This window comes from Oculina patagonica, chromosome 9 (genome assembly GCF_052425735.1).
Source record: "Oculina patagonica isolate OP01 chromosome 9, crgOcupat, whole genome shotgun sequence".
Taxonomy (NCBI): domain Eukaryota; kingdom Metazoa; phylum Cnidaria; class Anthozoa; order Scleractinia; family Oculinidae; genus Oculina; species Oculina patagonica.
In genome coordinates, this window is record NC_135766.1 from 18,004,170 (window position 1) to 18,015,801 (window position 11,632).

General features: G+C 39.2%; 1 protein-coding gene across 1 annotated transcript; it reads left to right on the forward strand.

Moving 5' to 3' along the window:
* The first annotated feature begins 1,757 nt into the window (after nucleotides 1–1,757).
* Nucleotides 1,758–2,307, forward strand: LOC144664999 (uncharacterized). The gene has a single exon (XM_078526187.1). The coding sequence runs from the start codon at nucleotides 1,792–1,794 to the stop codon at nucleotides 2,305–2,307; it is 516 nt and encodes a 171-aa protein (XP_078382313.1). The 5' UTR covers nucleotides 1,758–1,791.
* The last annotated feature ends 9,325 nt before the right edge of the window (nucleotides 2,308–11,632 follow it).

Sequence of the window (11,632 nt, forward strand, 5' to 3'; positions counted from 1 at the left end):
TGTTTGCATTTCAGCATTTCATTATGTAACGTATACACGTATTCTTAGTCACATGTAAGCAGAACACTAAAACTGCCAGTGGTCTGGTTTTATTTTTCCTGATTTTCGACTATTCACTTCCGCGCAAACTTGCCGAAACAAACTGTCTTCGCGTTCACATTTTTTTTATGCAGCCCAGAATTTCTAGCACCGGCGAAATCAAATGATAATTGTATTGGCCAAACTTTGCTTGCAAAAACTCACAAATACACCACATGCGAAGTACAAAATCCAACGATCAAGCTAGTAAAAGAACAGTTTAAGATAAGTGTATTGCCCCCGTTTTGCCCTTTGATTGGTTTTGTTTTCACAGCGACCCTGGTGACAACGTACAGTCCATTTACAAATGCGTGTCACAGTTTCAAAACGTATTTTATTATTTTACATATAATTAACAGTTCGTTGTGATTGCTTGTTACTAGATACTTGCAAAACAACCAGTTGAAGAAGCTGTCTGTGCGCGTTTTCAAGAAAAATACCCGGCTACAACGGCTGTAAGTAGGTTTCGTTGTTAACCAGACAACAATAAGCCTATTACACCAGGTGGGGGGGGGGGGACTTAGACCGGTCCTGCCTTGTGATTCGTTTTCAGTCATTGAAGCTGCATTGTGCTAACACAATTCTAAATACTTAAGAACTTATCTTCACTCCAGTTTACCACAGCTTATAAGCTGGTGCTACAGTAGTGGTATCAACCAAAAACCCACATTGTGATCAAGTTGCGGTAATGCTTATGATGTAAAAGGTTACCAGACCAACAGAATAACCTGTAAAACCATGGTCACTAGGTTGGTTCTTTGACGAATGGCTTAGGTACGAGTGCCCTTTCTGTGAAACGCAGAAAACCATGAACACCAGAAATATTTATGCATTATTATTATTGTGCTGCAAGGAATAAAGCCAATCAGGTGGGAAAAAATTAAACCGCAGACAGCAATGGTAATCAGTTTGTGGTTTTTCGGATTACTTGCGTGTCCTGAATGTTATTGTGATTGGTTATAATACAATCATACATGGCATGCTCCGTTTTTTTATTGGTATACAGCGAACCATCCATGTTCGCGTCTCCGATGTCTTCGACAGTACATGTATTTTCCTCTACTCCGAAGAACTTTAAATTTTCTTTCCTATTGTAAGTTTTAAAGTACAGCAGTTTCATTTTATCCCTGGGGCGTACAAGCAAATTCATACCCCCGCCGTCGTACAAGGGGTGGGGGGGGGTGTATGGATCACCTCCCAAAGTTTTTCGTTCTATTAAAGCACAGCGAAATTATTTTACACTCTGTAGAGGGCCTGTAGCTTACGCTACAAGATGACATTGTTTGTGTAGGCTGTGAGGTCTTATGACGTCATCTGACGTCATAACAGCCGCCATCTTAAATAACCCATCTTGGATTTCACGATTTTCTTAGAAAATCAGAAAATATCGGAAATTGAGGTCGATTGGAAATCGACAGTAGTAAAGGTTAGTACTATCGGCCGTAGCCAATCAGATTGCAGTATTTTTTGCTCCGACAAAAGTGTCGGAGCGACCTGTTGGATACTTGGCATTGGATCTGCACCCCGCTAGTGATGACAGGAAACGGGTCTTTAGTAACCTCTTGACGCACGAAGGATACCCACGCTGGTATCGAAGAAAGAGAGAGGACGTTTGAACGCTAATAAAATTGTATATAAAAATCACTCCAAACGACTCCAGCTCAGTTGAGACAACGCTGTCTTGCGTGAAACGTTGACGAGAAGAAAAAGACAATGGCAGATCGTGCACCAGATATATTTGACACAGAGCCAGAACGTGGAAGCGATGAAGAAAATGTAGAGGAAGAAGAGCCTGAAGAGGAAGAGGAGGAAGAGGAAAATAGTAGCAGCTCCGAAGAGGAAGGAGAGGTGGGAGACGATGACACTGACTATGACCCGTGGGATCCGTTACGTAGAAACGTGGGGGCAGATCTCAGAGAATCGTTCATGGCAGAAGTCAAACGGTTTCTCAATAAGGGTAAAACCAAAGACTATGCCGAGACTGCCGCTTTCAATGCCCTATTACCCCTTAGCAGAAGAAGGCTACGGAGAATCTACTTAGAGCGTTTAAAATGGACTCACCGTATCAAACGTGATGCACTACACCGTGAAGTCATGAAAACTCTTCGCCGCTTCATTAACAAAGACGACATGGATTTTGACGAAGCGGCCGAGTCAGCGGTGGAGAAACGGAAATTCACGGAAATTCCTGTTAAACAGAGTCATGACAAAGAAATTACTCCCCGATGAGCCTGATGATGACGAAGAAGAAGAAGACGAAAGAGAAGAAGAAGTTGAAGCCGCAGTGTGATGCAATGATTTAGCCATGCGATTCTTATAAGAAAGTGTGATCGTATGGTTAAACTCATTATTTGTAAGATGTCACACAAGATGGATTGCTTCAACAAATCACCGGAGAGTGACATGTCACGCAAGATGGATTGCTCCAACAAATCACCGGAGAGTGACAAGAAGGCCGTTAGAAAGAGTGCATATCAGAAACGATATTATGCAGAGAACAAACAGCGAATCCTGGCTCGGCAAAAACAATGGCGTACAAATAATGCTGAGCGCGTCCGCAGTTACCGAAGAAAATACCGTGAAAACAACAGGGAACGGATCAACGAATGATGGAAACAATATTACGCAAAAAACAAGGAACGGATCAATCAAAGACTCCGCGGTAAAAAGCAAACAGAAAAAGAACAGAATGGAACACGGGCCCAAGGACCTGAGAATGCGCAAGTGTAGACGTGGCCGATTCCCGCCGGTCATGTGACAATTTTCTTCTTTAATTGTGAACTTTTTGTATAAAGTGCTATATAAACAATTTCATTAATATTATTATGTGATTATGTTTTGTAAAATATCAAACGTTGAGGATTCGCCTATCAAACCCTATTGGAAAAGACTGGTATTGAACGTCATTGGCAGAGATGCCAGTAGGCCTTTCTCGATTATGCTAGCATTTTTTTCGGCATTTTTTGGGAAAACGAGCATTTTTTTTCGTTTTTTCTTGAAAAAGAATTGCTAGCATTTTCTGTCATTTTTCATGACTGTGATCCAGACTTTAGCACTCAGAAGGATAAATAATCCGAAAGTTTCACAATTTTGATTACTTAATTTGATTGTTTTCTGTCTGTTTCGACTGTTTGTGCGTTGTGTTACTTATTTACTTGTGTTGTGTTACTTGTGTGTGTTTTTTTTTAATTTTTTTAAAAATATATTTTTTAAATATTTTTTAATAATTTTTTTTAAATAATTTATTTTTATTTTTATTATTTTTTTTATAAACAAACAATTATTAAGTATCGCCTGTTGTTGATATGGGCATATAATGTAAGAGTTTGTACGTTTTGTTTGAAAGCATTCTTTGGAATTCAAGTGGCATTTTTTAAAGAAATGAGGCATTATTTTAGCATTTTTTTGGCTTTATGCGAGAATTTCTAGTAGCATTAAATGCCAGTTTTACTAGCATAATCGAGAAAGGCCTAGATGCCAGTACCTCGGAGCAAATTGGAAAAGAGAGGTGATCTGGGGATCAATCCATTGGACAAAAAGTTCCAGTGTAAACAACGTTGTTGCCTTGTAAGAATAAAGCTGGACAGAAACATCAAGTGTAAATAGCTTTACTGCCTTACAAAAACAAACCATTAACCCATCCAAGCACTGATTGAAAATTGTGAGTGAAGACCCTCAATTTTTATACTCTCGATTCGATTCCAACCCTCCCTCGGTTTGGACAAAAAGGGGGATACCCCCGTCCCCTTAACCCACTTATTATGTTAGAAAAGGAAGAGCGATAGCCAGGCAAGTCACTCGTAGCGCTCTACCATTGAGATAGTGTCAGGTGAAAGGGGACACACCCAGTACGCCACTAATTTGATGACGTCAGATTAAGGGGATCACCCCCTCTTTGACACGTCACTATTTTGATTGCGTCAGATGAAAAAACATGCGTCGCCTGCAAACAACGGTAACCAAAACTTGCTTTGCTCCCTCGTGATCCGGGCGCCAGTCTTTATGACCCAGGGCACATGTCCCGCAGTGTAAACCGGTTTTTGAAAATAAATACTTTGAACATTTTATGTGTGGCTATTCACTTTGTTCCTTTTTTTGACGTACAAAAGGGGGATACCCCCTATTGTCACACAACAACAGATTTAGAATTTTTTATTTGCAATTTCTGTTGTTATGACATCACTCGGTTGCTATGGTTTTTCTACTTCAAGCCATCCATAATATTTTTGAAAAATAAATACTCTTTTACCGATTCTTCATTTCTGGTCATCCATCAAAGTCGGCATTGTGACGTCATTCGATAAGTAGCTGTCAAAATGCGCACTTCCCGCCGTGTAAACAAAATAACAGTTTATTTCCGGTATTGTTTACTCATAATGTCACGCTGTTGCGTGACATCCCTGCCGCTCTGTGATTTGCTACGGCCGATAGTGACCCCATTTCCCCGCATTCCATTATGATGACGTTTCAGATGACGTCACAAAATGTGCAAATTAGACACGTGACCAAAATACTCGACGCTGATTGGTCCATTCAAAAAATACTGCAATCTGATTGGCTACGGCCGATAGTACTACCCTTTACTACTATCGACCCTGTGCAAAATCAAGCAAGATTGGTTGTGGAATGTAAAAACCAACAAATCGTAGAATTCTGTTTCAAAAAACTGGAAAAATAAAGAAAAATGTTAAAAATGACAATTTTTGGCCAAACATGCTCGTATTTATGACTTTGCCATGGCAATGTCAAATATCATGGACACATGGTTAAAATTAAATATCCAAATTTCTGTAAGGGATGAATTAACAGCTACAGAAAGTTTCAGCATTGTAGAGTAAATTTTCTATTCAAAATTTCGATAAACCCCATACGTCCGAGGGTTAATACGTTAAGCATTCTTTGATGTGAATTGATCATTAAAGATTACTTTTTTTACAACTTACTTTTGTAGGTATTTGAACAACAACCAAATGCAGCACTTACATCCGGCAGTTTTTAATCGTTTAACTGATCTACGAAGCCTGTAAGCCAAACAACTACTGTATCTCCTTGTTTGTTTGTGCGTTTTTCAAGCATAGTTAATTGAGGGAAATAATAGAAATGATTATGAAGCTTTAACAGGTTCTTATTTTATGCTCTTTTGTTCGCTTTTCTGGCGATGAACGTGCACAACACAACACGCAATAGCTGTGTACTTCTGTATGCAGAGTCACTCCAATGACAATAAATAACTTTGATATTCCTCGGATTTTTAGAGTTTACGCGAACCGCAGCTACTCCATATTTGTAAGCCATATTGGATTGGTTAACTTAGTCCCATTCCCCCTCTGATTGAGGGTTCGCAAAGCATTCTAGGGCGAATTTAGCGAGTGCGTGTCTTGAGAACCTTTTTGCACAGTTTTTGCCTAAGTTTTGGATAAAATCATCTTCGAGCATGATTTCAATGCTTGCCCAATGGACTGAAAATTACGCAGGTGATATATTTATTACAAATTGAACTTTGTATGAAAGAAAATCTCGGCTAGGAGTCGATTTGTTTTTAGTATTAAAGTAGTTGATGTACTACTGACAGTGAAATACAATGCTTATCTGCTTTAATCGCTTTCTGCGTCTGGTTTACTCATGTGTTAACTGCTCAGTTTTACAGTAAAATTGATGTTTTGGGAAACTGTCAGTTACCTGCCAGTAGACTGTCGGTGGCCTGTCGGTAACCTGTCGGCCAACAGTCGGCCGACAGTCGGTTAAAGGGAGCTGTTCTCCACAATTACCATTTTTTCAGTCTTGATTTTTCATTCCATGGCTCTCATGTTTGAACACTGTGATATGTAGTATGATTTCTGTTAACCAGTTATTGGCTCGTGAGATATTACCAGCCAACTGTCTTGCTTCATCCTGTTAGTCAGGTTCTTATACATAACGAAATTTCTGAAATTATCCTACAGTTCTAAATGGGAATAATTGCCGTTTTTTTTATTATTTTGCGATAGGTACTTGGGCAGCAACCAGTTTAAGGAGTTACCTTCAAGCATTTTGGACGGCATTATGAAGCTTCAGTCCCTGTGAGTTTTATTTATTTATTTTTTTCTGTACCGCATTAATATTATAGTTTTGTTTTGTAGACGTTGATTTTCGTGACGTGCTAGCACGCTAATGATGGCATGGAGCTTGTTGATCAGCATGTTTCATTAACAAGAGTTAACTTAATATTCACTTTTTATTGTGGCTCAACTTCAGTTTGACCATTATTAATTCCTGTCACCGTAGAGAAAACCCATATTTTCGTGAAATCGACAGAAGATGACGTTATAAAATTGAACATGCTTAATTTTGCCGTGTATTAAAAGCCTGCAATTTAACAAGTTATAAAGATGTAAAGATCCACAAACCCTTTTTGAAACCCTGCCAAATCCTGTCCACACTTAACAGTGAGCTTTTTCTATTTTTTGGTCACTGGTTATTTTGTATGGATTTGCAAAACACGCAACACCTCTCCGGAGATAAAAAGTTTTCCCCTCTTCCTCTCACATTATACAGCAATCCCCTCCCCTTAACTTTGTTATGAAAAAAACATGCTTAAATCAGTAAACGTATTTGCTTTAAACGTGATTAAAAACGGTTTGTATCTGATCTTATAATTGGTTTAAAAAAAGCTGTTAAAAACGTATAAAACTGAATTTTCGGTAACTCTCTGTTACCTTCATCAGAGTTAAATTGGTTCGGTTCATTTTTTGCATAATAAGTTTTTATACGCCGTCGGTCTCTAGGGATTTTTCCAATGCTAAATAAACTTGCGGAAAAAGTATATGTTCGTTCACGCAGTTGATGTCCTGGATGGAATGTAGCGCTTCTTGGAAAAGGCGTTGTTGCCTATTATTCACGTTTCTTTCTAAAATTTCCACGTAATCTGGATGAATGTCATGGGCTGTTGTTTCCGCGTGAAGTTTTATTGCACTTTCGCTGCTTGATTTTGCGCCAGGCTTGTGTTCTGCGCAGCGCGAATTCCAAGATTTTTTACTTTCTCCCACATAGGCAAAATCACATGTTTTGCACTTGACTTTGTACACAATTCCTTTGATCTGATTTGAAGAGGGGCGGTCTTTCGGTTTCTTAAAGATACTGCCCAGTGTTTTAACAGCCTTGTAAGTGGTTCTAATATTTTCTCTGCTAAGCACACGTCGAACTCTCTCGGAGACACCCTTTACATAAGGGATTGAAGCGTAACCCCTTAGACTCTCTTGACCAATGTGGCCCGGGTTCGATTCTGGTCCGGTGTCATATGTGGGTTTAGTTTGTTGTTGGTTCTCGTCCTTGCTCCGAGGGTTTTTCTCCGGCTTCTCCGGTTTTCCTCCCTCCATAAAAACCAACACCTCCAAATTCCAATTCGATCGGGAATACACAGCCCCACAAGCTTATAGCTTTAATCTCAACCGGGTCTAAATAAATAAATTTATTTATTTATTTTATAAAACGCCAATGTGTGTGTGTGTTTGTCGTGATCTTAATCTCTCTTGTCCTTAATCTTGAAGTGACGTGTCCAATAACCCTTTGGGATTGTGGCCTTCGAGCATTTTAAGTGAGGACAGTGGCCCACGAGATCTGTAAGGAGTGAGCTTTCTTGTGTGATAAAACGTACACAAATGACAGCGAGGAATATTCAGCTAGGTGAAACTAGTCATATTTTGGCATGGAATATTTGTATGCAAACACTTATGACGTCAAAGGGACAACCCAAATGAGCGTTAAATTGCATGGTATAACACACTCTGTTAAAGAATGGTTTACTGGCAAGGAATCAAGACCCGGTCTGTCTGCTGCTTATAATTCAGACATGATAACCACCATTTAACACGGATGAACCAATGTATAAGCATATAGTACAGTATATATTATTATTCAACAAGTGCTCGCGCTGCCCATATATGGTCAAAATGTTAACGTTATCTGTCAACCGTACATAACATATATCCTGTGATATACCTAGGTTGCGAAGATTCGTCCGAAGCCTTGTAAAGCGCTGCATAATAACAGTTTTTTTATCTGCAAAATGTGTTTCGTTGCCAATTTGTTGAATAATAAAACAATTGATGAAGAAATTATTCAACATGACACGAGCGTGGGACAGAAAAAATCTGAGTCCCCGACGGGAATCGAACCCATGGCCTCCCAGATACTGGTTGGGCGCTCTAACCAACTGAGCTACGAGAGACTCGTTGTGAGCTGGGCCATTTACTAGGTTGATATGTGACACGCGTCATGCATACTGCTAGGATCAGCAATGTCGAAATCATCAAATGTGTAGTAAATAATAAAGATGGTAAATTTCAAGCTCGGTAATAAATAGTGAAGAAATTATTCAACATGACACGAGCGTGGGAAAAAGAAAAAATCTGAGTCCCCGACGGGAATCAAACCCATGGCCTCCCAGATAGTAGCTCAGTTGGTTAGAGCGCCCAACCGGTATCTGAGAGGCCATGGGTTCGATTCCCGTCGGGGACTCAGATTTTTTCTTTGTCCCACGCTCGTGTCATGTTGAATAATTTCTTCACTATTTATTACCGAGCTTGAAATTTACCATCTTTATTATTTAATAAAACAATTATCCTGCTCAATCTTGCAGAATATCGTCTGATTTTAGCCCACTCGGCCTACGGTCTCGTCGTTTAAGTATCAGGCGATATTCCGCGCGATTTCGCAGGATAATTGTAACGTATAAAGCGGGTTAAATATACGTAATATATCAAACACGAGAGACAGTGTTTCATCGGGATATCCAAACACCGAGAAGATAATTTAAAATACGACGCACAGCAAAATATTTTTGACGAATTAGAGGTGTTTGAATAGCCGATGAACCGGGCCGATGAAACACTGCCTCGAGTGTTTGATATGTCTTATCAATCGAAACAAAAACCATGGAGTAAACGGAGAAATAAAATCGTAAAATCTATGTTTATTAAGATCGGGTATCCAAACCACCCTCGCGGTTATGATTTTTATTGTTTTAACTCTATAAATTATTAATGAGTTTGAGAAAGACTTTTTACTTATTTCACCACTAAGATCACGAGGTCATTGCACTCGCGTAGGGGGACTGATTCCATTTATGTTCGACTGAAGCAACACAGACAGCAGAGAATATCACTACAAACTACTATGAATAAATCAGTTATATTTTCACAAAACCTGTTGTATCTTAAATGAAATCAGACTCTTGTTTTAATATGGGGATAATTTGAAGCGCTTCAGGGATAAACGCAGTCGTCGACTGTCAACTTCTAAACTAATAAGTAAAAGCAGAAGGCATGGTATTGTTAATTCTATATATAACTTATAGTTGTTATAACTTACGTATCATAACTTAACCCTATTCAGACCGGGGGGGGGCTTTTGAGGCCCGCGCTGACTTTGAACTTTTATAACTTTTTTAAGACTTAACCAAACGCTGCCAAACTTTCTGAGTTTTCCTAAAATTTATCTGGCAACAATTTGGTAGGGTTGTATGATGTGTCAGGAACTTGAAATCACCATGGCAACGGCATTTTGACAGGCATGTTTTCCCAAACAGTGTAATTTTGCGTGTTTCTGTTAATAAAAATCAACTTAAATGGAATTATTTTTACATTTTTACGGGTTCAAAGCACATCTTTATTTATTTTGAGTACTTTGCAGTGATTTTGGGTGGTTTTCTGGCATTTTGGAAAAATTTTGAAATCCAAGATGGCGGATCCAAGATGGCGGCTGTTTTGACATCATGATGTAATTGTCACGTGATGTGACGTCACCATCCCACGTGACGTATACCAAAAGATAGAGTTTCGGCTATAAGTTTCATGGTGATTGCTTAAATATTCTAGAAGTTACATAGGGGGGGGGGGCTTCCGAAGCCCCCCCCCCCGGTCTGAGAAGGTCCAAAAAAGCCCGGTCTGAATAGGGTTAATGAGATTGCTGCGCATAGATAATTAATTGAAAGAAATGTTTGATTGATAGGTATGTCCTTTTTTCACTACTCTGCCAGTGATTTAAATGTCGTATCATTGCACAAAACTCATCATAGATTAAATAATATCTATAGGTGGTTGTCCGGTATTCGATTGCAGTCTGTGCCACAGTGGTTGTTTTACAAATATAGAAAACTACAACAGCTGTAAGTATTATAATTTGTCTATATCCATCAATCCATAATTGAGGCTGAATAACTTTTGCTTTAATGCACGGGGTCTAGTTCGACCTGTATTGCCTATTGGTAGGAATCGTTGTCGTGCTTAAGTTATCTAGTGTTACATTGCTTTAAATTTCCAACAGTGTAAACAAAATATGTGGAAACAGCTTTTGTATCGAGTTAGCATAAAGTAAGAAATAAACGCGTATGCGTTGATGGTGATTTTTTCCACTTGCTTTACAATTAATGTGGAATTGTACCCCGCCCCGCCCATATTTGAATTCAGTCATTACGACCGCAAACGAACAACGCCAAGAAGCAGGCGTTACATGCAGTGACACTGCAGCATTTACAGGATTACTTATTTCAATAAGTACTCTTGAAAATGCATTTGAAGATGCGTTAGTTTATGGGCAATTGACAACAGGTTTCTAAGTTCGGTCCCAATACGTTTTTGAAGAGGGTTCTCGCTAAATATTCGATCAATAAAAGCAAAGATAAAAGTCACAGAAAAACAACTCATGGCATTATAAAAGTTTGAGTACAGTTAGCAAAACCTTAGTGGAAATTTAGCACTCAAGTTGACCACGTATGCAAGAAACAAATGGATCTGATTCAGTTTAAACGGGAACATAGTTGACATAACCTTTTCTCGAAAATGCTTAAGAATTTAATAGCGGGGTCACTTAGAGAAATAAATTCCCCTGAAATGTTTCAAACAGAATACAAAATGTTACCGTGCTATGAGTAGATTTTGGGACTTATTTATGCTCTTATTGTAAACTTTCTGCCGAATCCGTCTTAACAGTTTTCTTTTGCATCTGCAGAGATCTTTCTTACAACGAAATAAGGAGCCTGCCAAGTTGTTGTGGTATGAGTTGGCAACTTTTGTAAGCTTTTTTTTTATTTTTTGTTTAATCTATCTATCTATCTATCTATCTATCTATCTATCTATCTATCTATCTATCTTTAGTGATCCTCAGCCCACACGCATTGCCGAGGACGCGATGTCCCCAACCCCAGCTACCATATGGCTAGTATGGAGCTGGCGCTTAAAGGGGTGCTAAGCACCCGCCTCGGCAGTAAACGGCGGGGTCAATGATCTAACGTGAGACCCTTACGCCTAGCTATGCCATGCTGATGAGGCCCAACAAGGCCGAAACAGCTGTCCATGGTTGCCACTGCCCGGGTGAAAGGTTGTGCGCATGCGTGAGGTGCTGGCCAGACCGCGGGTTGAGTGCTGTGACTTCCTTTTACATTTAGTTAGTCTATCTATCTATCTATCTATCTATCTATCTATCTATCTATCTATCTATCTATCTATCTATCTATCTATCTAGTTTTAGTAGACGTGTGAGAGGTCCCTCAAACAATGCTCTTCTGGTTCTTGCATCG

Coding starts and splice junctions, on each gene's coding strand:
- LOC144664999 (XM_078526187.1), top strand. CDS start 1,792: ATGGCAGATCGTGCACCAGATATATTTGACACAGAGCCAGAACGTGGA.